The sequence below is a fragment of the Callospermophilus lateralis genome, chromosome 18 (genome assembly GCF_048772815.1).
Source record: "Callospermophilus lateralis isolate mCalLat2 chromosome 18, mCalLat2.hap1, whole genome shotgun sequence".
NCBI classification, from domain to species: Eukaryota; Metazoa; Chordata; class Mammalia; order Rodentia; family Sciuridae; genus Callospermophilus; species Callospermophilus lateralis.
Genome location: NC_135322.1, coordinates 874,048 through 901,553, shown reverse-complemented (window position 1 = coordinate 901,553; position 27,506 = coordinate 874,048). Strand labels below are relative to the sequence as shown.

At 45.4% G+C, this 27,506-nt stretch overlaps 2 protein-coding genes across 5 annotated transcripts; both read left to right on the top strand.

The window, feature by feature from the left end:
- Positions 1-3,636: 3,636 nt before the first annotated feature.
- Positions 3,637-13,030, top strand: Znf304 (zinc finger protein 304). 2 transcript variants are annotated; one of them, XM_076839684.2, is made up of 2 exons: positions 3,637-3,801; positions 9,368-13,030. In XM_076839684.2, the coding sequence occupies exon 2, from the start codon at positions 9,490-9,492 to the stop codon at positions 11,074-11,076; it is 1,587 nt and encodes a 528-aa protein (XP_076695799.2). In that variant the 5' UTR covers positions 3,637-3,801; positions 9,368-9,489; the 3' UTR covers positions 11,077-13,030. The 2 variants fall into 2 exon arrangements, with proteins under 2 accessions (XP_076695799.2, XP_076695798.2); XM_076839683.2 differs by lacking the exon at positions 3,637-3,801 and adding an exon at positions 4,277-5,746.
- A 3,218-nt stretch (positions 13,031-16,248) lies between these two features.
- LOC143402255 (uncharacterized) lies at positions 16,249-25,589 on the top strand. Of its 3 annotated transcripts, XM_077105844.1 has the most exons (4): positions 16,249-16,330; positions 18,183-18,218; positions 20,473-20,599; positions 21,854-25,589. In XM_077105844.1, exons 2-4 carry the CDS (start codon positions 18,195-18,197, stop codon positions 23,308-23,310), a joined length of 1,608 nt encoding a protein of 535 aa, XP_076961959.1. In that variant the 5' UTR covers positions 16,249-16,330; positions 18,183-18,194; the 3' UTR covers positions 23,311-25,589. The 3 variants fall into 3 exon arrangements, with proteins under 3 accessions (XP_076961959.1, XP_076961960.1, XP_076715762.2); XM_077105845.1 differs by lacking the exons at positions 16,249-16,330; positions 18,183-18,218 and adding an exon at positions 21,401-21,494 and having other exon boundaries at positions 20,511-20,599; XM_076859647.2 differs by lacking the exons at positions 16,249-16,330; positions 18,183-18,218; positions 20,473-20,599 and adding an exon at positions 21,020-21,494.
- The last annotated feature ends 1,917 nt before the right edge of the window (positions 25,590-27,506 follow it).

The window sequence follows — 27,506 nt, the reverse complement described above, 5'->3', positions numbered from 1 at the left end:
ATTATTCTCTTTTCCATTATCACTAACTGTTGGCCTAAAACATCGCAGTACAGGTCAGCAAATTCCCATGGTGGTGGCCTAATGAGGAAAGCTAATAATCCTTAGGGTTCTTTAGGTAGCCACCTTTGGCAAATTAAAGAAAGGCTGTGGAAACCAGTTTTGGCATATTAAAGAAAGGATGTGGATTTATTGATAGTATCATTGAAAGAAGGGAAATTCCAAGGACCTGGACTTCTAGGAAGACAGAATTTCAGGTCAGTCCTGGACCAGGGTGGTGGAAACCAATCAGCACTAGAGCAGTGAAAATTAATTGTATTTTGTGGGTTGAAGTGAGCAGGAAGACCATGTTTCACAAAAGCATCCAGTTGCTACACTTGAGAGAGGACAAAAAAGGAAGCTGAAAACCGAAGATAATAGAAGAGTCTCTGGTAAAATTCCCCTGGGAGGAAATTTCAGAGAAACAAAGGGATCTGGTTGGAAAATGAAGGAGGCAGAGAATGCAGGAGATGTGAGGAGAGGCCAGGAGAAAGTCATGGAGGCACTGGCAAACAGTTTGACTTCATTCTGGCTATTACAGAAAAAAATGGTGAGTTTAAGTAAACGACTGGGTTTACTTGTTCAGCTCTTCCCCACCAAAGACAGGACAAGTGCTTGCAGTGGACTAGTGAAGAGGATGGAGTAGGAGCCTGAACTCACAGCCCCATACCCAGAGTTTTTGAGTTAGTAGTGGGTTCAGAAAGCCTGCATTTTTGTCCACTTCCCAAGTCTTGGGAGTACTAAGGGTCTGCGTACTACAATTACTTTTTCTTTCTTTTTTTGATTCATGCATTTTGAGATGGGAGTCTCGCTAAATTGTCCAGGCTGTCCCCCAACTCTTGGGCTCTAGCGATCCTCCCACCTCAGCATCCCATGTAACTGGTACTAAAGGCCCTCGTCACCTTCTGGAACCATCACGTTGTAAACATCAAATTAAAGTAATGTGTACCAGTGCTATTCCCAAGGTAAAGTTGTTTCTGTTTTCACGATAACTCTCGGTCCTCACTTCTCAGAATTGCGAAGCAGCTTGCCCAGGGCAAAACAGGCAGGAAGGCCAGGGAAGGGGTCTTCTGTGCCCCTCGATAGCCACGGAAACTTCAACAGTTGTTTTAGGAAGCAAAGCTCGACCTCTGTTGGAGCTCTGGAACGTAATTTCCTCTTAAGGTCTGTCCAGCAGTGCCGCTTGGCCGTTGCCATGGAGAACGCAACAGACGCAGCGCCGTGTGGGCGCCCAAAGCGCGGGAAACTAGGGGGCGCCCAAGCCCGTTCCCTTGTGCTTCCGCCAGCGCCCAGCCCAGGCAGACACCGGAAAGGAGCATTTCCCGGAGGGGCGGGGCTTCCGGCTCCGCCGAAGGAGACTCTGCCGTTTCTTCAACTTCAGCCTTGAAGACTGGAATGTGTGACGGGGACAGCTTTCCTGGAACAGAGCAAGAAAACAGCCGGGATGGAGTGAGGGAGCCCGCCTCGGTGTCATTTGGAAGACTCCATCTCGCTCAGCGGCCTCTGAGTGAGACTTGGGGCCCCGATTGCGGGGTGCAAGGCGACCCCTCGTGATGGTCCTTCTCAAGGGCTTTACTTAGAGATTCCACACCTCCTTCGCTGTGACCCCCCCAGGCGGCGCCTCGAGCAGTTTGAGAGCTACAGATCCAGTGGAGAGACTCGGGTCCTAGATTTCTCCTAGAGGGAATTTATCGTGTTTATCCAGTGTGCTCGCGGGTGGTGGGAATATCTGAAGCTTTCTAATCAAGTCATCTTGCTGATGTCATTTCACTTAAGAACGCTTAAAGCTTTGATTTTAAAAACTAAACCAAAGAAAAGAAATTTTAAAAACTAAGCGTTTTTCATGTCATTTAAAATGTCTGTATGTCTCTCATATTTCTTTATTTTGATCTATTTATTCATTTATTATTTTCTCCAAAGCATGATGGTGATCATGTAGCTGTGCCATCTTCACAGGTGACTCCTAATCATTTCTTCTGATGTTTTTTTTTTAATTTCCTTTTGTTTTTAAATTTCTTGAGAACTTCTCCAAGTCAACATTTTCCCAGGGTTTTATTTTGGCTAAAACAAACACTGCAAAACACGTATCCAAATTGAATTTATGATAAATCTTGGAAAACACACAGGGAGAAGGGATTTCATTGTTCAGTTTCATGAGATTGTTTTGTGTTGCTATAAAGAAATGTGATTGGTACCAGAGGCATCAAAATGTGCAAAGGTATGGGTGTGTGAGCCATCTTGGGGCTTTTGAAAAACTTATAGGGAGATCAGGGGCTCAGTACTGTGTTGGTCTAGCTGAGAGGCTGGTTTGAGAGGCTTTCCAGAGGAAGTGGATACTGAGTTGGGACTAGCTAAGAATACATAAATCCCAGCGGACTCGTTCCAGGAATGCCAAGGGGCTGGCATATCCTGAGGGGCGATCAGACAACCCTGAGGTCAGTGGTGACTGGACTGTGGTAAAAGAAAATACCTGTGTCTGGTTCGCGTGCATTAATCAATAGCAGGCATTCTTTAGATATCATTAATAGAGCTATTCATTATCCCTGCACTGATTATTTGTCCATGTTAGTAAAATTACATTATGTTAAAAGGTGAAAATAGCCCAGGTCTGGTGGTGCACCCTGTAATCCCAGCTAACTAGCCTGAGTGAGGCAGGGAAGTTGCAAGTTCAAAGCAAGTCTTAGGATCTTCCTGAGAGAAGAGTTAAAACGTAGAGTTTAAATTAGAGCTATGGGCTGGGGATGTGGCTCAGGCGGTAGCGCGCTCGCCTGGCATGCGTGCGGCCCAGGTTCGATCCTCAGCACCACATACAAACAAAGATGTTGTCCGCCGATAACTAAAAAATAAATATTAAAAATTCTTTCTCTCTCTCTCTCTCTCCCTCTCTCTTTAAAAAAAATAAATAAAATAATAAAACAAAATTAGAGCTAAACGAAAACCCTAGTTCTCAAATATGAGGTTGGGCTCCAACCCCAAGGGAACATATAGATTGGGTCCCAGGAGTTTCATTTTTATGTCTGTGGCAATGCAGATGTTGTGAAACCTGGGACCCCAACTTAGGAATCAAAGGAGTAGAAGGGCATTTAATGTTGGTACCGGAGTCCCCACGAGGGAGGTGTATTCGTTTATGACAATTTAAGTTCAGTCTCCAAAAGCTGAGAGTTGAGGCTGCACTACCCGGGCCTCAGAAGCAGGAAAGATTGTAGATTGAATCACCTGCTGGAGACTTCTGAGGCCTGGCATCGTCCCATGTGACGACGGAAACCCGAGTACTCCCCAGTAAAGGGAGCTCGTGTCTCCCAGACACTGTTTCCACCCTCTTTCTCCCCTACCTGCTCCTCAGCGGTGTTCTTGACGGTGGACCTGGAGCACCCAAGAGTGCCCAGGGTCGAACTGCATTACCCAGAAGTCTGCGCGGAGAGCACGCGGCTGCGTCGGGCCAACAACCGCGGGGAGGGCGTTTCCTGCCACCGCGGCGTGGGGGCGGGACTTCCGGCGTCGCTCTGTGACGCGTCTGCTGCGCGCGTTGGGGTGCGCCTGGCGGGCTGGTTGCGGGCCGCGTCTCTTCCCAGCTTCGCGGCGGGCGTAGGGCGGTGGGTGACGGTGCTCGCCGTCGCCCTGCGAGGACCTGGGATCCGGTCTCCACCTGTCCAGGAAGGCTGAGCCGCGGCGGAGGCTGGGGTCTAGCGGGACCCGCCGTGTTCGCCCGCGTGTCGCTACCCGGTCCCTCCCGTGGCGGCGTCCGGGCTGATGGACGCGGCGCAGGTGAATAGAGCGCCCCTCGGGCCCTCGCTGACCCGGGCATCGGTGGTGTGTGCCGGACGCTTCGCCCGAATGTAGCGTCGACCTGGCAGTGCGATGAGATGCAGGTTCCCACGGCCCGGAGCCGCGGGTCGAGACGCGGGGCGTGGTGAGGACGAGTTGGGAGGTTCCAGGCGCAGGTCCATGGTGCCGAGCCAGCAGGGCCTCCTGTCTGGCCTTGAGTGGCAGCTGGAGGAGCCCCGCTGCTCACCCGTGGGGTCCGTGTGGAGACGACAGTGCTCCGGGCCGGCTCGCAGGCTTCCCCTGGCCGCAGAGTGAGGAGTGCGGGTGTTGGCGGGAGGACCGGCCGGAGCCTGGGGCAGTGGTGTCGTGTGCGTTGACGGTGTGGCCGGTGTGGCCAGTGTGGCCAGCGCGCTGGGGAGATGTGTCTGTGTTCAAGTAGACTCGTGAGGTTTTCTGAGGGAGTCTTGATATCGTAGGACTCTTCAGCTGCCCTGTCTACAGTGAAGTCTAAGCGCCCTGCATGGGTGTCATTTCTAGCCGGAGGTCCTGAATCCAGACCAGGTGTTCTGTGGAGAAGATCCGGTAGTCAGTGGGAAGACACATGGAAAGGCGAATTAGACCCAGGAAGTGGCCTGTGCAAACGCTTGGACAGAAGATTGAATTGGGAATGCTGAAGGAACCACTGCTCTAGTATATCTACTGGGAACAGAGAGCATGGGTAGGGGTGAGAGGAATATTAGGTTGCAAAACTGGGCCTCTCTTGTGAGTGTGGTGAAGGCCATGGGAGATTTGGAGCAGATGAGAGAGATGATGAAACTCAGATTTAAACAGTTCCTTCTGCCTTTCAGATTGAGAACTGACTGTGGGCATGAGGGAGGAGTCTACTATTATTGATGACATCTGACAGAGTTGTGGATGAAGAGGTGAAAGAAGTTGGTGAACTTCTTATCTGTGTTTGAAGAATTGTGGCAGGTTTTTTTGATGTGAAGGGTGAAGTAGAGAAAGTTAATTGTCATGGGTGATCCAAGGTTTCTTTTGTTGTGCTTTATTTGGTAGAGTGATGAATGTGCTGTCATCTGAGATGGAGAAGTTCTCGCAATGATTTTTGTGTTTATATCAGACATTCTACCATGTTTAAGGAGTCCAAGAGACTCCCTGGTGGAATTACCCAGCTGGATATCCAGGTTTTTATTTCTGGGGATGGTTTCTGTTGAAGAAATTTCAAAGGCAACAGGCAATATGTGGAGCTATGGGAATATCTTAAAGTCATGGTAGCAGTGCAGTTAGCAAATAAGAAAGATGAAAGTGAGGATGGAGAGGTGAGTCTGTTGCTTAGGTGCCTTGGTGGCAGTGGTACATGTTTATGTTAGCTTGGGAGGAATGCCATGGAGATGGTATGGGCCAGGAGTTGCGGTGCTGGGTGTCCCAGATGTGAGCCAGGTTGGTCCTAAGACTGATGTACGTATTGGAAGGAATGTGAACTGACAGTCTTCCAGCTCTAGTATTTGTGGCTTCTGGGAGAAGGTTGAACAGAGGTTAGGTTGTGTCTGGCACCCATGGTATGGATAAAGCAGTACTGGTTGTCAGCTGAGTGGCGCACTTCATGCCAGGCCCATAGTTTAGGCAGCATCTTCACAGTTGCCTGGTTATGCTCAGGTTTAGACGTAGTGGTGAAAAAGACATGAGAAGCAGGCACTAAGGGGTTCAAGGGAGACTGGCCTGGAGAGGGACCAAGTGCTGTGTGTTATGTGAGTGGATAAACTGGGGGACTCTGGGGAGAGATGCTGCCTGAGGGCTCAACTCTCCTCATCATGCTAGGGCTGTGTGACCTTCGAGGATGTATTTGTATACTTCTCCTGGGAGGAGTGGGAACTCCTTGAAGAGGCTCAGAAATCCCTGTATCGTGATGTGATGTTGGAGAATTTTGCACTGGTGGCCACACTTGGTAAGTTCCTATTTTAGTTATGTATTGTTACATGGCAAGTCACTCCAAAATTTAGAGGCTTACCACAATGAGAACTACGTAGTTTAGTGCCTCAGATGTCTTGGCCACAGTTTATGTGGGTGTTTTTGGCTCTGTGTGAGGTTTTAGTGAAGTTGTCAGCCAGAGCTGAGGTGTCATCTAAAGGCCTTCCTTGGGAAGATTCTACTTACAAGCTTGCCCCTCATCTCCTTTTTTTGGTGGGGAGGCATTACTGAGGATTGAACCCAGGGCCTTATGCATGCAAACAGGCACTGTACCACTGAACTATATCCCTAGCCCAAGTTTGTCCCTTCTGGAACTGAGAGCATGAGTTTCTTGCTGTCTGTTGGCCTAAGACCTCCTAGTGTACCTCATATCATAGAAGCTGACTTCTCTGAGAGCAAGTGAGCAAGAGAAAGCACCTGGGATGGAAATCCAGTATTGTAACTTCATCGTAAAAGTGACATTCTATTTCTTCTTCTATATTCTCTTTTATAAATCAGTCAGTGCAGCTTATAATGAAGGGAAGAGGCTTACATGAGGGTCAAATTACCAATAAGTAGCATCAGTAGGAACCACTTTCAGCCATCTTTGAGGATTTCATCCATAGAACATTATGCTTATCCCATTGTCCTTGAATTGATTCTCCCCCAGAGATAGCACTTGTATGCTGTCATATCAGTGAATTTTCCACACATCCCACCACTTTTTTTTTCCATTCTGGTTATCAAACCCAGGGCCTTGTGGTTGTGCTAAGGAAGTGATCTGCCAGTGAGCTACACCCCTAGCCTACCCTCGCTTCCTGGGTTACCAGAGTGGATGGTATTTCTTGAGCAGTCTCCACACCACTTTACATAGTCTACAAGACTATGGGGATTCAGGGTTCTTTTAGTCTTCAAAGGATTTGACACACCTTGAACACTTACTGTCCCTGTTGCCCTCTGCTCTGCCACCTGTATTTCACAGGTTCTGCATCATCCTCTAGCTGACCTTTTCTGAGATGTGGCTATGTGTAGAGATTTAGCTTCACCTGGCTACAGCCCTCTTGAATCTTCACCACATAGTGTTTGTCCTGATGTGTTTGTCCACATAGTTTCCTTTCCCAGCACACTACAAACAGCCATTAGAGTGGTACATAGCCTTATGACCTGACCCTGGCATTGGCAGCACCAGGAATTGGACTGCTGTCTTTAATACCAGCTGGAGATAAATCAGGATGCATTAATCTTAAATGAAGTAAAAGCCCGCTTCCTCTATAAGTTGCAGATATCCTCTTGACTTGCTGCTGTCTGCTACACTGCTGTGATCAAGACCCCAATAAATTGAACTCTGTCCATTTCTGGATTCATTTACCTTTTTTTTTTTTTTTTGCGGGGAAGGGGGAAGTGGGGAGTTTAATGGCACTTTGCAGATTTTTCTCATATGCTGAGATTGGATTTTTCCAGAGTTGTTTGTATGCCAGCCTGGAGACCAAGAAAATAGGGAAGAGAAAAACTCTTAGTGGGAACCTCAGATTGGCCATCTGTCCCAGTGTGGGAGGGGTGACCCATTGTTAGATGTTTGTGGGCCACTGTTTGTACACCGGGACAACCCAGGAATGCTTCTGGGTGTGGCACAGGTGTTTGTTGAATGCTATTTATCCCACTGCAGTAAGGGAAGACTGTATTTCTGCTACAGCATATTGGCCATTGCTGTGGGCTTCTCAGTTGGTCAGTGATGTCCAGCTGGCTGTGAAAGGGAAAGCAAAGAAATTGCAAGATTTACAGCTTGAAAGAGATATGTATCTACCCCTCTCTTAGCCTACTATTTGACTGAAAAAGTGGAAGACCACATTATTAATCTAAAAACCTTAGCCTGGTGATTTCTGCAGCTTGGGGCAAATTACTGAAAGGAAACTCATGTGTGAGCTGTTGTCTCATGACCAGAATGGGATGCAAGAAATTGGAATCCCTGAGAGGAAGAAAGTGAGGAAGGACCTGAGTGATAGGGGATGTGGACCCCCTTGCTGTCTATGAGTCCTGCTTTTCTTCTCAGCTGTTACTGCAATGAAAAGTAGAGGATAGCATATTCAGTTGCAGGAACTCTGGCTACTTGGGAATAAACTGGTAGCAGCATTGTCAGATGTTGCAAAAACTTTTAAACAATTACCCTATGACTGTCTACTCTTATCTGCTCTAATAAAGTTCAAATTAATGTCTGCTCTGATCCTGTCCCTTGTGTAGGTGATATACAAGGCTGATATATGTTACTTTCTATAGGTGATACATGTTGCAGAAGAGAGAGGCGTGTGAGATTGTAAGATTCAGTTCAGATGAGTTGAAAGGGATTCAGCTTGACTTGACTGAAGCCATCTTGAATTATAACTACCATGATCACATGAGTAACCCTAATCTAATTTTCCCCTGTGGTTTTCTAGCATGCTATAAACAAAACCATTAGAATGGTATGTGGAGCTCTATGACTGGAACCTGGTGCTGTTACAGCAGAAATGTGGCTGATGTCTGTGATAATAGCTTGAGATAAACCAGGTACATTTCAGGTGGATGGAGTCACTTCTGCCCTGACAAGTGTATTAACTGTCTCCCTCTGAGCCATAATCCTGGTCTGAACTGACACTCTTGACCATGCTTCTCTCACCAATAAATTGCACTCATCATTAAGGATCCTCTAATCTGCCTGCCACTTCAGAGTTATAGCACCTTTGGCCAGGTGCTATAACTGGGACCATTTTTTTTTCTGGAATTCTGTTACCACAATTAGAGGTACTAAGTGGTAACTGGACTGTTTTGACAAATACCCCTTGGGTTTCAGGGTTTGTTTTACATTTTATTTACTTCTCTGTAGGGTGGGCTGACCTGGGCTGGTCACTTTCTCTTTGTTTCCTTGCAACTTTTCTTTTCTAGATCCTGTATAGTGCCCAGCGGCATAGGGGCAGAAGACTCTGGGTGTCTGGTTGAGCCAAATTTGCTTCAGTTTATAGTAAAAGAGAACTGTTGGAGACCTGCCCACCCCTCAAAAGGGAGCTGGGGAAGAGTTATGTTAGGGTTGGATTCAGATTCACCTTGAATTGTTATGTTCTGATCCCTATTGAGCCTGTTTTTCTTGGTGCTTTGTCCACTTGTCATTTCTGTCAACCATCCCTTGGTTATTTCCCCTCCTTTGTGGCCTCCATGTGTCACTCACTTTTCTTCACTCCGTCTGAAATGCTGTATGACACTGGCATATCTTAACATGTCATAAGTTGTGCACATTGAATAGTCCTTGAAATCAACCAGTATTGGAGTCAGATTTTTCTTGTCCCAGACACATCCTTCTGTGCAGGGTGTGTCTACTTAACACTAGCAGCCAGAGCCCTGCTGAAACCCTTTTGCAGAGGAGTGAATTAGATACCTTCCTTCGACTCCCTCTCCCATATGCCATCATTAGGTCTTTGCTCATCATTAAGGATCCTCTATTTTGTGACTTGTAAAGTCAAGTGGTCCTTGCCCACCTGATCCTGGCTCCCTGGTTCCTCCAATAAGCCAATTTGACTTTTTCTTCTAATGGAGTTACTGTTTTCCACCAAAGTCAACATGGTCTTCACCAGCATTTCTTTGCTTTCAGGTTGTTGGTGTGATGCAGATAATGAGAAGGCACTTTTTGAGCAGAGCATTTCAGTTGAAAGACAGTTGGAGATAAGACATCCTGAGTCAGATCTCTTCATTCAGAAAGCCTACCCATGTTTTATGGGTGTCCCACTCTTGAAAGACATTTTGCACCTGGATGAACACCAGGGATCATGCCCTGTGGAAAAACTGCACATGTGTGGGCCATGTGGGAGAGGATTCTTGTTTAGTGAAAAATTTTACCGGCACCAGAAGCTACAGTCTATAGAGAATCCCTTCCGAAGGGGTGATGGAAGTACCTCATTTACGAAGACCTGTACACTCTACACACCAGGGACACTCTTTTCATGCAGGGAAGAAGGGATAAACTTGCCAGATACCTTTGGCTTCTTTCAGCACCAGCCCAAGCACAGTGGATTGTGTCCATTCAAAAGGACTGAGTACATGAAGCCTCTCTCACAGAGTTCCAGTCTCAGGAAACACCAAGGAGACCATGATCAACAGATGGTTCACAATTGGAGAGAGAATCAAAAAACCTTCCTGAACACCTTCACTTTTTTTGACAAACAGATAACTCATACTGAGGGGAGACCCTTGAGATGCCTATCATATGGAGATGTATTCAAGGACAAGTCAATTCTTTTTAATCACAGAAAAATTTACAGTGGAGAAACATCTTTTGTGTGTAAGGAGTGTGGAAAAGCCTTTGTTCACTTGTCCCACCTAAAAATGCACCAGAAATTTCACACTGAAAAACAGCATTACACATGCAGTGAATGTGGGAAAACCTTTAGCCGCAAAGACACACTTGTTCAGCACCAGAGAGTTCACACTGGAGAAAGACCTTTTCAGTGCAGTGAGTGTGGGAAAGCTTTCAGTCGTAAAGACACACTTGTTCAGCACCAGAGATTTCATACTGGAGAAAGGCCTTACGAGTGCAGTGAATGTGGGAAATTCTTTAGTCAAAGCTCTCACCTTATTGAGCACTGGAGAATTCATACTGGGGCAAGGCCATATGAATGCACTGAATGTGGAAAATTCTTTGGCCATAAATCCAGCCTCATTAAACATCAGAGAGTTCACACAGGAGCAAAGTCTTATGTGTGCAGCAAATGTGGCAAAGCCTTCAGCTGCAAAGATACACTTATTCAGCACCAGATAATTCACACTGGAGCAAGACCTTATGAGTGTAGTCAATGTGGGAAAGCCTTCAGCCGTAAAGACACACTTGTGAAGCATCAGAAAATCCACACTGGAGAAAGACCTTATGAGTGTGGAGAATGTGGGAAATTCTTTAGACATAGCTCCAATCTCATTGTACACCAGAGAGTTCACACTGGAGCAAAGCCTTATGAGTGCAGAGAATGTGGAAAATGCTTTAGCCACAATTCCAGCCTCATTCTACATCAGCGAGTTCATACTGGAGCAAGGCCTTATGTGTGTAATGAATGTGGGAAGGCCTACATTAGTAGCTCTCACCTTGTTCAACACAAGAAAGTTCACACTGGAGCAAGACCTTATGAATGTAGTGAATGTGGGAAATTTTTTAGCCGCAACTCTAGCCTCATTCTCCACCAGAGAGTTCACACTGGAGAAAAGCCTTATGTCTGCAGTGAATGTGGGAAAGCGTATAGCAGAAGCTCCCATCTTGTGAGACACCAGAAAGTTCACATTGGGGAAAGGCCTTGTGTGCAACAGTTTTGGTGACTGTTTATCTGTATTTCTTAAATTTGTTTAGCAGCAAAAATGTCACCTTAGAGGGAGGTCTTACAAATGCAGAAAATTTGCTATTTCCTTTTTCAAGTAATAGTGCACACATCAAATAAAATCTCTGAGTTCCTTTTGTGAGAGAATCATCAGCCTGCATATGAACCTTGTACATTGTTACATCTACTCTGGTGAGATTTCCAGTAGGCACACATATGCATCATCTTTTCCTGAGGTGTATAGGAGTTTCTAAACTGTTCGTGACTCCAGAGTTAACATCACTGCCAGTACCTGTGGCAGAAGCCATCTTATTGCCACCAAGTCTATGGATAATCCCACCATTCTGCTCAAGGAAGGCAATCTCTTCTTGCTCTCCTGTTCCCTACAGGAAATCATGAGTGTTCTGGTCCATTGAGGGACCTCATTTCTCCCTTCACTGTTAAGGTCTGAGCTAGGGTCTGCTGAGCATTTTGAGACAAATTTTCCCTTGATGCAACAGTGTTGGCTGTGAACACAATAGCCATGACTTATTTTTCCTACTGCCAAGTCACACAATGTTGCAACTACCTGTTCCATTCTACTGTTTTATACAGTTATAAAGGCACTTTATGTCATTCTTTTTGCTTTGTTTACTTTGTGGAGTGAATTGAAAAAAAAAAAATTGGCTCCCGCCAACATGAAGAGAGGAACACTTTTTGTGTGCACAACTTATATTTCCCTCAGGGGGGACCACAGGAGTGCAGAGAATGGTTCTCAGTCTAGTTTACAGTATGTGTGCTGTTGCCATTGGCCTGCTAGTGAAGACTGAAGAGTTTTATGTGCTCTGGTTCTTTGCTCTGGATGCAAGGATTTCTGGTAATCCCATTGTTCATTCTGAGGAAGGAATAATTGGTATGATTATCTCTCATGCTCCTAAAAATAACATGAGTCAGGTTCCCTAAATGTCACATCCTCCAGCATCTCACATGTTGAAGGATTACCATGTCTTGAACCTGTACAGGGGCCATTATCTTATATCCAGCATCTCATAGGCAAGTGCATTTACTGTTAAAACATACAGGGTAACGCAGGAGTAATAATTAGTATAGAAACAATGAAATACTGGAGTGGATAGGACTGGCAATCAAAAGATTTGTACATTCTGACTGGTTGCCCACAAATACCCATGAGTATGGCTGTGTAGGATGAGGATGTATGGAAATTCTGAATCTTTTTAGATATTGATATTATTTCCTGTGGCCAAAGCTACTATCAGAGTACATAAGGTTTGTGGATTTCTGTACCCTCCACCCCAGCTATTGACCTTATGGCCATCACTGCATAGGTGGGGACCACAGAACTGATAAGAAGGATAGGGTTTCTCTGATCCCACCAGCACTCCTAAATAGGGAAACGAATATGGGACAGCCAAAACAATTGGCAGATCTGGTTTTCCATGAAGGAGGCTTGATAGACATTTCTATGAGGGAATATTGTTCTTAACGGCTTTATCAGGGTATGATTACATGCAATACATTGCAAATATGTAAAATATAAAATGTGTGCTGCTACAGCATGCACATAACAGCTGTGAAACAATCATAACCAAGTTACTGAATATTCCTTTTATCTCTATAATCCTACCAGTTCTTCCTAACTCTTCCATATTAACAACAGTAAGCAAGCATTTTGTAGGATTTCATAAATGGAATGGCAATTTTTTTTTTTGAGAATGAGGGTTTTTTTCACCAACTATGTTGAGATTAATCCATCTTGTTGCATGCATCAGTAGTTTGTATTGCTGAGCAGTATTGCACTCTATGACACATTTTCAAATCCATTGTGTTGTTAATGGATGTTTGGGTTGTTTCCAGTTTGGGGCTGTTACAAATAAAGCTACTATGTAGATTTATGTTCAAGTTTTGAGGTAATACTTTATTGTATAGATGGGCCACAGTTTGTTTATCCATTCACTTATTGAAAGACATATTAGTTGCTTTCCAGATTTGACAATTATGAATAAATCTGCTACAAACTTTTGTGTGTAGTTTATGTGTGGACATAAGTTTTCAACTCATTTATGTACATGCCAAGGAGCATAATTTGTTTAAGAGTATATTTAAGGGAGCCCATGAAAGGAGAAGGTGTGTGTAGAAAGAGAGGAAGACAAGAATAAAGTAGTGGGGACTATGAGTTTTGTGTAAAGTATAAGGAATGATTAGGTGAGGGACATCCCCATTGGGCAGGAAGAGAATATGCAGGTTAGGGTTTGTGGTTTTGAAACTGGGGTCTCTCCACTTCTACAGGTAGGTCTGGTCTGCACAAGCTGCTGGCTTCTACAGCTGAGGAAGCCTGCTGTAGTGTTCAAAGCTCATCAAGGCAGGGGATCCTGCCAGCATCAGCCCTGAGGGTCACCTCTGGCAAAGCCTTCACTGCAGTTCCTCGCTGCCATTCAGGGGTGTGTTGTGGCTCTTAATGTCAGGCTATGCTTTTCTGTGTTGCAGCAGACCCAGAAACTCACTGTGAATTTCTTCTTTGTGGGTTCTTGTGGATTTGAAGAATGACATTTACAGATGAGGAAGAATGAATGTAAAATATTAGGATTTATTCATATGAGAAGAAAAGAGAGAGGTTGCTGCTTGTGCTGGTCTAGACGTTTATATAGAACTTAGGTCAATGGCCATTGCCCAAACTTATACTAGTGAGAGTTTGGAAAAAAAAAAAAAAAGACTTGTTAGTCCTCCAGTCTCCATTCAGATCTACCCAACTTCCACTTTCCTGATGCTCATCAGGAAGCCAGAGTTTGAGGTCTGTGGTGCAGTGCAGTGTGAAGTAGGCATTTGCACTGGGGCCAGGCTGGCCCACAGTGGTGTGACAGGCTGGTGTACCCTGGGTTGTTTTGGCCTTGGCTCACATGCCTCAGGCCGGGGCCAGAAGGGCAGGCTTCACAGGCAGTGCAGCCCATTCTTGCCACCCTCCCTCCACCCCACCCTGGCCACTGCTCCACTCTTTCACCATTGCCTCAACAATGGCTATTGTAGCTCTGTGATCAGGGAGCCAGGTCAGTTTGGGGGATTACAGTATGAATTCTGCATACACAGTAACTACACAATCATTAAAAATGGCTCTTGGTAACTTCCTTTTCACAAGAGTTTTCCAAATTTTAACAATGTGCAGATAGTGTTGCATTTAAAAATACATGCAAGAGAGAGGAAAAAACTGTTTGTTTGGTCCTGTGATTAATGAATGCCAAGTAGACAAACTCTGAATCTAAGAAAACAGTTCTGTAAACAGAGAAACTGGAAACCCTACTATTGTGCCTGAAACATTACATACTACATTTGATAAAGCAGTAAATACTCATCACTGTATTTTAACCTATGACAAGTCTCTCAATTTATTATCCACTTCTTCCACCAAACAGTTAATGAAGAATGAAAAAAAGAGCCAGACATTCTGTTCATGCCTGTAATCCCAGTGACCTTCTAGGCTGAGGCATTGCAAGTTCAAGACCAGCCTCAGCAACCTAGCAAGACCCTGTCTCAAAAGAACTGGGGGTATATTTAGGTGGTAAAGTGGCCCAGAGTTCAATCCTCAGTATGTGGTTGGGGGAGACAGACAGGTTCAAGGAGAAGGGGAAGAGGAGAAGAAAAGGTATCACATTAAAACATGAGTGTGGCAAATATTTTGGTACAGTAACAGGCTCAACTTAATTTTCTGATTTCTTGGACTTAGTTCTCTCCAGCTTTACTTAGCTGGTCATACTGAATAGATATTATTCTTTAGAACTGATTTTGAATAACTACACAATCATTAAAAAAGGGCTCTTGGTAACTTCCATTTCACAATTGTTTTCTGAATTTTAACAATGTGCAGATAGTGTGGCATTTAAAAATGAAATGAAAACCACTTTTCAGCAAGATAAAATGATGGAATCTCACACCTTTTCTCGGGGTTAATATTCATGCTTTGCACATGTGCTTCTACACGAACAGCTCACATTGTTTTGGCAGGAAATAGCACAGTGATCAGTTCTCTCACTTTTATTTTTAGAGTATTAAAATAGCTTGAAAATATTTTAGATATTAAATAATTAAACATTATTTGAATAAAACTTGTTTCCTAGGTAGGAAAACAATCACTGACTGTATAGCCAGGAAGGATGTTTGCTCTTGGAATCAAACTTTTGCCCTTTCAATTCACATCAGTACATCTTATCATCCCTCCTCCACATTCCCACTGCTAGTCTTTCTTCTCCTAGGCCAAACATATGGAAGATTATTGTTACTGTTATTATTTTTATATTAGTGGTGGAGACTAAACCTACAGTCCCGCACATGCATCACAACTGAGGTATATATACACTTCGTCCCCCTTGAAACTATGAAATAACTCCAAAGCTTATCTCTACATGTATTTGAAAAGCAACAAGACAACCAAAAACTTTAGAGGATGTGGAGTCCCTTTATGGCGTAGTGTATCCCTTTAATTAAATAGTCTTTTAGGATCTTATGCTTCAGAGTCTGAAATAATGGGTTTCTAATGGGTTTCTAAAAGACTCCTACACTCCAAGATAACTTGATATGTCGCCTTTAAGAAAAAGCTTCCTATCTTTGCAGCACTGGAACCCCACTTCTCAGGGTCCCACCAGTGCCACCCTGCCTTTAGCAAACAAGGCGTGGTCAAATCACTGAGAGGAGACGGGCAGCGGTGTGCAAACTCCATTACCCAGAAGTCCTAGCGGAGGTCGCAGCGACTGGCCCAATGAAAGCTTACGCAGCGTCATTCACGTGCGTGCGCATCGCGCGGGGCGGGACTTCCGGCGGCAGTCATTTTGGTTGTTCTTGGGTTTCTTAATCCCTTCGGGCCTATGGAGTACTTGGTTGTCACCTCGGTGACAGCAGGAAAGCGCAAGAGGTTTGGCGCCCACACCCGAAGCCGGAGACGAGCCTGAGCTGATCCTGGCTGGCGAAGGCGGCACTGTTCCTACCCAAGCCCTTCCCCCAGCCCTGCCTCGCTCCCCCGCTGCCCGCCTGGGCGGGGGGAGGCCGCGCCCCTGAGCTCGGCCTCCCTGCCCGAGTGCCCGACCTGCCTGGGACAGAGCCCGGGTGGAGGCGCGCCTGCCCGCGGTCGGCAGCCAGGGCCGGTCGGAGCAGAGGGGCTTCATGTGGGGTCAGGTTTCAGCCATGTGACCCGGTGTGGAAACGTCCCCGTCCCCGCCTCGAATGCGAGTCGGCAGCATTGGGGAAACTGGGCGTCGGCCTGCAGAGAGCAGGTGAGACGGAGGGCGCGGCAGCCTCCCGCGGGGCCGCCGAGGAAGGTTGTGGGCGGGGTGAATGGGAGGGGCGTCCCGAGGAAGCGGTTCACGGGAGAGAGCGGGCGGCCGGCGGAGGCAGGACCCAAGTGAGACCTGACTCTAAGTAAAAAACAAAATAGGGCTGGGGTGTGGCTCAGTGGTTGAGTGCCCCTGAGTTCAATCCCCAGTACCAAAAAGAAAAAAAAAAAAGGAAAGAAAGAAAAGAAAAAGGGAGTTTACAGAGAGATAAGATGGGGAATTAAGGCAGAGGGACTGGTGAGGTAACAGCAGTGGATCCCAGGAATATTCTGGTAGGTGCTAGTGTGATGAGGTTTTAGGGATCTTACAGAGCCTAAAGGATTTCCTGCCGCTCCCCAACATCTGAAATAATGGTGTTGGGGAAGTTAGGAGGGGACAGGTTCAGGAAGAAGACCATGGGTTATTTCAGCCATATTCTTCCTGTATATCTCAGGTGCAGATAGCAGATAGATAGTGGACACAGGGGCCCGCAGTGGGAGGAAGAGGGCTGGGCCGGAAATATCAAAGGGATGGAAAGTGTGGGAAGGGCCTGAGGGCCCAATTGGGTGAGGAAGTCTTAAGGTTTTAAGACTGGGGGGGCTCTGTGGGGTTGGCTGAGACGTGAAGCAGACCATGTCCCGACTCTTCAGAGAGCTGCAAACCTGGCCAAGGAGGGATTCTGGACCATGTATGCAAAAAAGGAGATTTGGCTGGGCAGGTGTTGCATGCCCATGATCCCAGCAACCTGACGGGATGGGGCAAGAGGATTCAAGTTTGAGGACAGTCTTGGCAACTTGGAGCTGGACTGGGATGGAGACCAAGATGTTAGATTGTTCATATTCTCCACCTGAAGACTTGGCTGACCTTTAGGATCACTGTAGAACAAAAGAAAGGTCATGTAGGCTAGTGTAGCAGATAGACTCCAGACCAGGACACTGCTTCTTTTCCTCCCTCACATTTTAAGGCAAGAAGGGATAATTTGCTGTTGTAGTCAAAAAGAGACACCAACAAGTTCTCTTCCCTGTTAAGTAAGCAGGCCTGGTTGCAGAAAGGACAAGTAGTTGACTTGCCTGTTCAGCCTCTTCCTACAGCTTATTATTCTGAGAATGTATGAGCTACTTATTGATTTAAATACTAATTAACCAGTATCTTTCTAAATATATATATATATATAGGCAATTAGAAGTGAAATCATTTAGCTGGGTTCCACAGTGCATGCCTGTAATCCCAGTGACTTGGGAGGTTGAGGCATAAGGATTGCAAGTTCAAAGCCAGCCTCAGTAACTTAGTGAGGATCTAAGCAACTTAGTGAGACTCTGTCTCAATAAGTAAATAAATAAAAGTGAAGTTACTCAGTAAGTGCAAGTTCTGCAAACTTCATGATCAGTTTGACATTAATTTATCTCTATTTGCTTACTATGGAAAATTCATATCATATCCTCTACAACATCAAAAAAAAAAAAAGCTGAAAGGATACATCCAATTTCAAAGCCATAGTCCTTCATTTGTACTGAAAACTTATAAAACAATCCTATGGATAGAATTATCTGCTATGTAGTGTGTGCGTCAAATGTTTGATACCTATATGAGCCCTGTAAGTAGGAACCATTCTTCTCCTCTATTTAGAGATGAAGCCCAGGGAGGTTTAGTTCTTTCCCAGAGTCACAGGTCTGCTAAGCCCCTCTGAGCAGCTGAGTTCATAAAATCAGCTTGAGGTCAATTTGATCCAAGGCTGGGCAGAGAGGCGGTGGTCCAACTCAACCTGTAGGTTCTACTGTGATTGTGATTTCTCATGACCTCCCTCTTCCCTCAGGGTCCCCTGGCAATGGCAGAAATGAACCCTGCACAGGTGAGTAGAGGGTTCCCTTTCAACCACCCTGTTACCTCCCATGTGGCTCTGGCACCCCAATATAAGAGACTGTTTTTCTGCCCTTCTCCCCTCTTTCATGTCTGAAGAATGGGTTCCACCAGGTCCAATATCCTATATTTGGTCTTGGGTCATTCCTGTTTTTGACAGCTGATGGGGTAAGGTACAAGGCACGGGATCTAGAATGTTCAAGTGCTTGGAGGTGAAACAGAGCAGACATTTTCAGGGAACTGCAAATCTCTATTATGTGTGGTAGGCGTGGGGGCAGGGAGGGGTGGACAGAGGCACAGACATCAGGCCTAGAATGACAGCCTCAGGTTCTGTTCCTCTTATTTCGGGGGGGGGGGTGGAATCTAAGAAGATTTGAAGCAGAAGAGGGCCGTGTTATGACTCAGACTTAAAGGACTCCCTCTGGCTTTGCCATATGCTTTGTACTGGAGCTGCCCATGTTTCACAATATAGAAAGTGATAAGTGGGCTGGGTTGTGGCTCAGTGGTGGAGCATTTGCTTGGCATGTGTGAGGCACTGGATTTGATCCTCAGCATCACATAAAAATAAATAAAGGTATTGTGTCCACCTACCCTCCCCCCACACGAATATACACATTTATTTAAAAAAGAGAGAAAGTGATGTGGTGACTCCTGGTGGAGGAGTCCATATTGGAGACATGCACAGCATGGTGGCTGGTGTGGGACTGAGAATGAAGTTGTGGGTCAGAACTAGAAGGCAGCGTCTGTAGTCTGTAGGTTATTGTGGTAATGCTATTTAAGGATAAGGAGTGAGAGGTCAGGGGGACTGCAAACTGCATCTCTCAGTGGGATGCTTAGGTGCTAGTGGTTGGAGTTACAAAGTACCGATGAGGATTCGGAGTGTGAGAGTGTATGTGTGAGATAGTGGGGTGGAGGAATAAGACAGAATGAGGAGCAAGTGAACATGATATGGATACTGTGGGGGAAGGGGGGAGGGGATCAATAACCTTGCTAAGCCTTGATTGGGGTGAGGTGGGGTGAGGGTTTGGGTGAAGGTTTGAAGGTCAGTGCAGCTGGGTTTTGAATGAAGTTTTGGTGGAGAGCAGATGGTCATGACTGCTTATGGGACAAGAAATGCAGTGCAGAAGCTGGATGGCCATAGTGTTTGAGGTCCCTGCATAGGCTTGGGTGACTGAGTAGAGTTGAAAAGGGGCTAGAGTGGAGACCGTCACAGCAGGGCTTTGATCGACCCCTGGTGCTAGGGAAATCTGGTGTTATGAACCAGGACTGGGGCCGAATTGGTCACTGGTTGTATTTGCTCTATGCTATCTTGTTTCCATATTGCAGAGTAATGGAAATATCTGTGGTGTGGTCCAGGAGGTGTCTCTGGAACTATAGTAGTGGAGGAGCCGAAGCTGTGATCAAAGTGCAGTTCAAAGAGTGATGTGTGTGTTGGAGAATTGTTAGTGATTAAGTCTAGGCCCTGAACTGGGCACAGGAGGGAGAGGGGTGAGTCCAAGTTTGGTTTTCTGGGAAGCAAGATCTGGGGGGCCCAGGGAAACTGGCTGGCCTGAGGGGGTAGAGTTCTGTATGCCAGGCCCACAGCCTGGGTGGTGCTTATTTACTCCTCCTCCCACCTGTTTTTCTGTGTGCTAAACACAGTGATCATGGCAATGAGCTGCTCTTCTACTTTGGGAGGTGTGGAGGAGATTTAGTAGTGAGTGGTTGTGGGGAAGGACTGGAAACTGGACAGAAGTGTAGCAGTGATTGAACTTTATGGATATGAATGAGTGACGACAGGTATATGCCAATGACAATAAAAGAAAGAATTTATTCCTTACATTTTTCCAAGAACAGTGCATGCCACATGTTGCAGGGCCACATCACATAAAAGAATTGATTGGTCAGAAGGCATAAGTCAGGAGCAAAGGGGACGTTTAGGCCATGGTCATTATTGGGGTTCCCAAGGAAAAGACAAGTCAGGGCAGGATGACCAGCTTAAATTTGGGTGTTAAGTAATTCCAGCATTCCTGGGGCACCAGGGTTTGGCCCTGGTTTGACTTAGGACAAGGGGACTATGGGCTTGATCTGTGAGAGCTAGATGAGGAGGTCACTCTGAATGTGGGCTTAGCATGGCCTAGGAGATGTAAACAAACCTGTTAGTTTAGCCCCGTAATCAATGGGTGCCACATAGATCAATGTAGGATCTAACACAACCCAGTTTGAAGAGAAGGCTCTCATCTACTGGACTTTTTCTACTGTGGCAGGGTCGTGTGGTCTTTGAGGACGTGGCCATCTATTTCTCCCAGGAAGAGTGGGGGCACCTTGATGAGGCTCAGAGACTCCTGTACTGTGAGGTGATGCTGGAGACCTTGGCACTTTTGTCCTCACTAGGTAAGGCTCTCACTTCTACACAGTATCTTTGGTTGGGCTCCTGTCCCTGTTACCCAAGGGCAGCTCTGTTTTCCTGGTATGTTCATGGGTCTACTTCCTTCCCTGATTTCCAAGCAGGTATGTTGTGGGGGCCAGGCCAGGGCTCTGTCCACAGCTCCAGTTCTACCCTAGCAGCCCAGCCCCCACTGCTCTGAGGGCTTGCAAGAAAGACTCAAGTCAGAAATGTCCAGTTTATCCAAGAGATTCTACTGACCTTGCCTGTCCCTTGCCAGGTTATATTTGAACAGATGGCCTGGCCTGGAACAGGAATTTCTGGCACTGCAATGATCATTAATGTGGGGGCCACTGGGTTGATTCTGCAGGACTGTTCTCTGACATGCTTATGATTATGGAATGTGGGGTGTCATGGGGTGGATCTCTGTCCAGTTTCCTTCTTTTCCCTGGGACCAGCCCTTTCCAAGTCTCATGCAGTTTTTCACCTTGAGTGATAGGGAGAGCCCTGGGTACCTGAGAGGGTGAATATTACTTTAGCAATTGTAATAGAGTCTTAAAGGGGTTTGGTTCTGTTGGCTGGTAGTTGAGAAAGGGTGATGTCAGAGCTGGGTTCAGATCACACTGGGAACCTTCCCTGAGCTCACCATTGTTTGATGCCAGGGCCAGAGGCCACAATTTATACCTTCTCTTCTCCATTGTCATATCTACTCTGATGTCCTGCCCTTGTCTACCACTAGTGCCACACATCCCCTCCTCCCTTTTGTGGCCTCCATCTCTCACCCATTCCCCCCAATGTTCCCTTTGCAGGGCCCTCCAACACGTGAGCTTTACTTAAGGAGTTGTGAAGTCTGCATGCATCTCCACATTGAACACCTGATGCTGTCACCAATAGTGTCCCCAGGTCTGGATACAGCCTTCTACACATGTTCACAGTCACAAATAGCCGTGCCTCCTACACACTGTTCACCCGTCACAAACAGCCATGGCCTGTTGAAATCATTTGCAGAGCAGTAGGTTGGAGGGCTTGCTTCTTTCCCCTACACCATAGCCCCATTTTGTGTCTTTATCCATCGTCAGAGCTTTCCACCATGGAAGCTTGCCAGGCCCAGCTCTGTGCTGCAGGCCTTCCTCACTGGCTTTATATCCACCTCCTGTCAGCAAAGCCATGAACTTATTCATGGACGTCTGACACACATTTATGATGGGGCTCCCCCTCTCATCAGAGTCAACTTGCACTTCATCATATTTCTGTCCTTACAGGTTGTTGGTATGGAGCCGAGGCTGAGAAGGCAGCTCCTGAGCAAGGTGTTTCTGTAGGAGCACCACAGGTCAGGACTCCAAAGCCAGGTTCATCCACCCAGAATGCCCAGCCTAGTGAAACATGTGACCCACTCTTGAAAGATATTCTGCACCTGGCTGAACAAAATAGAACACAAACTGAACAAAAGATACATATTTGTGAGTCAGAGCCTTACCAGCCCCAAAAGCAGATTGAAAAGAATCTTTCCAGAAGGGACAATTGGAAACTTTCATTTTTGAAGAACCACGGAGTTCACATGGCAGAGAGGGCCCTCACGTGCAGGGAAGAGTGGAAGGAATTGCCAGCCACCTCACGCCTTTTCCAGCACCAAGTCTCTCACTGTGGGTGGAAGCCAGACAGGGAAACTGAGGGCAAGGAAGCCCTTCAGAGTGGACACAATGATTACGTATGCAGTCAATGTGGGAAAGCCTTCAGATACAAACATTCAATGCTTGAGCACCACAAAAGCCACAGAGGAGAAAGGCCTTATGAGTGCAGCAAATGTGGGAAATTCTTTAGGTACAATGCCAACTTTGTGAAACATCAGAGGATTCACAGTGGAGAAAGGACTTACGAATGTAGAGAGTGTGGAAAATCCTTTATGTACAACTATAGACTCATGAGACATAAGAGGGTTCACACTGGAGAAAGGCCTTATGAGTGTGACATTTGTGGGAAATTCTTTAGGTACAGTTCCACATTTTTTAGACATCAAAGAGTTCACACTGGAGAAAGGCCTTATGAATGCAGTGAATGTGGGAAATTCTTTATGGACAGCTCCACACTCATTAAACACCAGAGAGTTCACACTGGGGAAAGGCCTTATAAGTGCAGTGAATGTGGGAAGTTCTTTAGGTACAACTCCACACTCATTAGACATCAGAGACTTCACACTGGAGAAAGGCCTTATGAGTGTAGCATATGTGGGGAATTCTTTAGGTACAACTCTAACCTCATTAAACATTGGAGAAATCACACTGGAGAAAGGCCTTATAAGTGCAGTGAATGTGGGAAATCCTTTAGGTACCACTGCAGACTCATTAGACACCAGAGAGTTCACACTGGAGAAAGGCCTTACGAGTGCAGTCAATGTGGAAAATTCTTTAGGTACAACTCCAACCTCATTAAACACTGGAGAAATCATACTGGAGAAAGGCCTTACGAATGCAGTGAATGTGGGAAAGCCTTTAGCCACAAACATATACTTGTTGAGCACCAGAAAATCCACACTGGAGAAAGACCTTACGAGTGCAGTGAGTGCCGCAAGGCCTTCATTAGGAAATCCCATCTGGTTCACCACCAGAAAATCCACAGTGAAGAGAGGCTTGTCTGTCCTGTAGGTGTGGGGCTTTCTTCAAGTACAGCTCCAGCTTTATTAAACATTAGAAATTTCACAATGAAGAAAATCTACCATTGACCATTTTAAATTGACAGTTAATGCTATGTAAATTCATATTTCAAATGCAATTGATCTCAGAAACCTTTTTATCTTGCAGAAGTGATACCCTATTCTCCTCTTTCCTGGTGCCCCTGACTAGTACTCTTCTATATTCTGTTCTAAGGATTTGTTACCTATTAGCATCTTATATAAGTAGAGTCATACAACATTCATCTTTTTGTGAAACACTTATTTCACTTAGGATAATGTTCTTAAGGTTCACCCATTTGTAGCATGTGTCAGAAATCCTCACCCCACTGGCTTTTTTCCCCAGTGAAATAATATTCCATCGTATGTACATAACACATTTCTTTATCTATTCATTGGTTAATGGACATTGGGTTTCTTTTACCTTTTGACTACTAGGGAAAGTGCTGTTATGAACATAAACATACATACATAGCTTTTTGAAACCCCACTTCAGTTCTGTTTGGGTATTAGGGTATATGCCCAGAAGGGGAAATTTTGGATCATAAAATATTTTTAGGAACTGTTTTTCATACTACCTGCACCAGTTATGTTTTCACAACGGTGCTCAAGGGTTTCATTTTCTACATCCTTGCCAATATGCCAATACTTCAGTTCATTCTCTCTCTCTCTCTCTCTCTCTCTCTCTCTCTCTCTCAGAGAGGGAATTGTTTTTTTGTTTGTTTGTTTGTTTGTTTTGTTTTGTTTTTTAGCAGCTATCTTGGGTGTGAGGTGGAGCCCTGCATTTTCTACTTTTATACTGCTAACCATTAGTGACACATCTTTTCCTGTGCTTCTTCAGATTTGTATATCTGAAAAAATATCTTTTCAAGTCATTTTTCCATTTTTTAATGGGGCTATTTGATTTTTTTTTGTAGACCTGTAGAAACTTTTTAAACATTTTGGATTTTAATGCCATCCTAAATATATGCTTTTCAAATATTTTCTCCCAATCCATAGGTTACCTTTTTGTTTTATTAATTGTGCCCTTTGATGTTGTTTGAAGGAATTTTGATTGTTTTGTAGTCTAGTTAATTTTTATCCGTGCTTTTGATGTTATAACCAAGAAATCACTGTCAAATTCAGTGTCATGAAGCATTTTCCCTAAGGCCTTATGTTTATGTCTTTGATGATCTTTTGAGATAGGGTCTTGCTACGTTGCCCAGGCTGAACACCTGGGTACAAGTGATCTTCCCACCTCAGCCTTTGGAGTAGCTAGGACTACAGATATGTGTCATTGTGTGTGACTTAGGTTTATTTTGGTACAAAATATTAGGCCAAACTTCATACTGTTCCATGTGGGTATATAGCTTTCTAAGCACAATATATTGAAAAGATTGTCCTTTCTCCCTATTGAGTAGGCTTAGAACCCTTTTCAAAATCATTTGACCACATATGCCAGGGTTTATTTCTGAATTCTGTTCAGTTGATCTATATCCCTTTATAAGAGTATTACAATTGGATACATACTTTTAAATTTTTTTAAATGAATATAATGCTGAATCCACTTGGAGGCCTAGGCTAGAAGTAGGTCAGTTCCTCTTTTGGAGCAGCTAATTATATCTGTATCCAATTACTTAAATTAGCCCATTCACAGGGAATCTGGGAAACAGCTAATTCAATCCAGTAGTCTCATATAAACTGTCCCCTACAACTTCAGGTTGCTGTGGCTGCCCTGATGCTATTCCCTGTGGGGCCTGCTTGAGTTTTCTCTTTCCTAGCTGTAAATAATAAATACTTTTGCCTTTAATATATATTAAAGTGACATATGTTATTTCTTGCCATGAAGTGAACTTTGTTTCAAAAAACAATCCATACCAAGGAAGGTATTAAAATTGCAGTGGGCAGTGGGATGTAGCTCAGTTAGGCAACATGTGCAGAACCCTGGGTTCAGTTCTCAGCAACACATACACATACAAATGCAGTAGGTGTTGGAAAATTCTTTAGCCATTTTTCTGACCTAATTCAACACCAGGAAATTCACACTGGAGAAAGGCCTTAGGAGTACAAGCAGTGCGTTCTTTCCTTGTTCAACATAACTCATCACAGCAAATCTCTAGTGATTCGTTTTCTAAGGAGGTAGTCAGCAATTGATCCCCTGCTGTCCATATTAGGATTATTTGCTGTGTTGCCACATATATGGGAAACTTTGTGAACTGTGTGGCACTACGGAGTTTGACTGGCACCTTTGTCAGAGTTATTTCATTTTTACAAAAGTCATCTTCCCTCTAGCAATGTGCAGAGAACCACAGTGTGTAACAACTTTGTCACATTAAAATGCTCAGATATGACATCATGCCGTGCTCTCTTATTTCAACTGGAGGATTCACCAATTTTTTGACACCTTTGGGGCCTCGTGCCTTCCTTCATGATTGGTTTGGTTTGTGGATGTCTTTGGACAAAAGACAGGGGCTGGTATTGGCTGGAAGTTTTCCTTCAGGGCATTATCTGTCATTTTGTGACTCCCAGGATGGATTTTTCCGAGCTCCAAGTCAACCATACCATGAACTCCTCCCTTCTCTCCAGTTTTTGTAATAATTTCATATTATTTAAGCTACCATAAGTCTTAGGTATCTACTGTGTGCTATTAGTTTAGAACAAAATTGGTCTCTGCTAGAATAAAAGGATGAACTTTTTTTTTTCCTTTTGGCACCAGGGATTGAACTCAGGGGCACTGACCACTGAGCCACATCCCCAGCCCTATTTTGTATTTTTACTTAGAGACAGGGTCTCACTGAGTGCTTAGCTCCTCGCCTTTGCTGAGGCTGGCTTTGAACTCTCAGGATTCTCCTGTCTCAGCCTCCCAAGCCACTGGGATCACAGGCACGAACCACTCGCTCGCCACCACTGACTTCATTTGTAATGCTATAGTTTAGATTTTCTAATTATCTAGGTAAATGAGATGCTACAGTTACTCTTGTATGGATGCTGATATAGCATTTAAAAATATTCATCCATGTTTGTGCAAAACCAGCGTCTAGCTTTTTAAGAGGGAGCAAGGGGCTGCACTTTGCATTATTGGTGCATTGGGAATAAATAGCAACGTGCCTTGAAGTTTGACAATCGCTCTGAGCAAAACGTTCCTTACTATAGGAAAATAAAGCTTAAGTAACTTATATTTAGGTTCAGTTAAATATGAAGCGATTGTCAAAAATTGTAAACTAGCCACATCCCAGTGACTCAGAAAGCAGGAAGGATTCCAAGTTCAAAGTTAGCCTCAGCAATAGAGCAAGACCTCGTCTCAATAAAAAGTCAAGGGGACTGGGGCGGTGGCATGCAGTAAAACGCCTTGGGTTCAATCCCCAGTACCATGCCCACCCCACACCCCCCAAAAACAAAAACAAACAGTGCTTCTATAGTCTACACAGAAGGGCAGTTCAGAAGGCCTTTATTTGTTCGTTTGGTGGCGCTGAGGCTCGAACCCAGGGCCTCACGCGTGCCAGGCAAGGGCCCAGCCACTGAGCTAAGGCCCAGCCCCCAAATGGAGGCCCTTTCTCAAGGCCTCCCGCGCAGCCTGGCTTTCACCCCAAGAGTCAGGAGGGACCTGCCCTAGGTAGCCGGGCGGGCAGAGGCGTAGGGGCCACTTTCCCCCCACACTGCGATGCCAGGACGCCCAGCTCCCGTGGGGTCGGGTTTCAGCCTGTGACAAGGCGTGTGCGTAAAGGCTGTAGGCGCTGCCGAGTGGGCAGCCCTGCAGGGAGCGGGGAGCTGGCGGGGAGCCCTGGAAGGTTGGCTGGGAGGTGGGTCAGTTCCGTGGGCCTGCCCAGGTGGGAGGTTTACAGAGGGGTGGGAAGGAAGGGAGAGAAGGTGGGGTGGTGATAAGGAGGTGACTGTGGAAGACCCTAGGTGAACCGTGGTGCCAGAAGAGGGAGTGGTGGAGGATTCCTGCTACATTCCCTACGGCTAAGGGCAGTAGGGAATAAAGGTCCCGTCCATCTCATGGTTTTCTTTCTTTTTCTTATTTTGCCTTGAAAATCAGAAAGAATGGAGTTGGGGAGTCTCTTTCAGTGTGGTCATAAGGTAGATTGTGGATATGGTGATTCCGAGATGTCACAGGTGGAGACATCCCATGGAACAGGACGTAAGTTCCAAAATCAGGGAAAGTAGCAGGTCTGGAACTTTCAAAGGGTTAGAAGATGTGCACAGGACACGGGCTTGGCCTCTGGATCAGATTGAAAAGGAAGAATCCTGTTTTATTTCACATGGGC